We start from the raw sequence: 933 nt of genomic DNA on the forward strand, positions 1-933 counted from the left end.
GTTTTTTTACACGCATAAATAAGAGCACACACCACGGACAGACGCAATCGCATGCAAACGTATCGCCTTCAATTTTCACGACACGAGCTGTGTGTGTTGGATAGCGTGACGTGATGGAGCAAGGCGGCGGCGCCGCCGACGGCGGCGACCTCATCTCCCTGTGCCTCATGGCGCTCGCCGCCGCGGCGCGCGGGGAGAGCACCGCGCTGGCGCTGGCGCTGGCGCCGCCGCCGCCGGAGCTCCACTTCCGGTGCTCGCTCTGCGGCAAGGCGTTCGCGTCGTACCAGGCGCTCGGCGGACACAAGGCGAGCCACCGCAAGCCATCGGCGGCGGCGGCGGCGCCGCCCGCGCACAGAGACGTCGTCGTTGCTGCTGCTCCGGCATCATCAGGCCGCGTCGCCGCCGACGCCGACGCCGCCTCGGAGGCGGACGGGCGGCGGCGGCGGCACGTCTGCTCGCTGTGCCGGCGAGGATTCGCCACCGGGCAGGCGCTGGGCGGGCACAAGAGGTTCCACTACTTGCATGGCCCATCGGTGTCGGCGACGGTCTCCAGTGCAGCGACGGCGGCGAGCGTGGGCGCCGCTTTCGACCTAAACGTGGCGCCCATCAAGGAGATCGCCGGCGAGCAACGACGGTGCGGCGAGGAGGCCGACGACGACGATGAGGCGGAGAGCCCTTCACCGGCCAAGAAGCCACGACGCCGGCCAGGATGAGATCCTCCACGTTAGTATATATGAAGTACTAACCATCCAATTATATACATATAGCTCGTTGAGCATGTATGTATACAACCGGTAGAGAAAGCAGAGGCTGCTCACGTCGTCACGCGTGTGCTCCGATCGATAACTTTAGGGTGTGCAATTGTAAATAAAAAAAGGGAGATTCGGAGGGAAAGACGTCCTCCAGACAGAGATTAAACACGGGCTCGATGTT

At 63.6% G+C, this 933-nt stretch overlaps 1 protein-coding gene across 1 annotated transcript; it reads left to right on the top strand.

Moving 5' to 3' along the window:
- On the top strand, positions 1-933 carry LOC4343773 (zinc finger protein 36-like). The gene has a single exon (XM_015790740.3). It carries the CDS (start codon positions 114-116, stop codon positions 711-713), a length of 600 nt encoding a protein of 199 aa, XP_015646226.1. The 5' UTR covers positions 1-113; the 3' UTR covers positions 714-933.

Source organism: Oryza sativa, chromosome 7 (genome assembly GCF_034140825.1).
Source record: "Oryza sativa Japonica Group chromosome 7, ASM3414082v1".
Lineage (NCBI taxonomy): Eukaryota > Viridiplantae > Streptophyta > Magnoliopsida > Poales > Poaceae > Oryza > Oryza sativa.

Coding starts and splice junctions, on each gene's coding strand:
- LOC4343773 (XM_015790740.3), top strand. CDS start 114: ATGGAGCAAGGCGGCGGCGCCGCCGACGGCGGCGACCTCATCTCCCTG.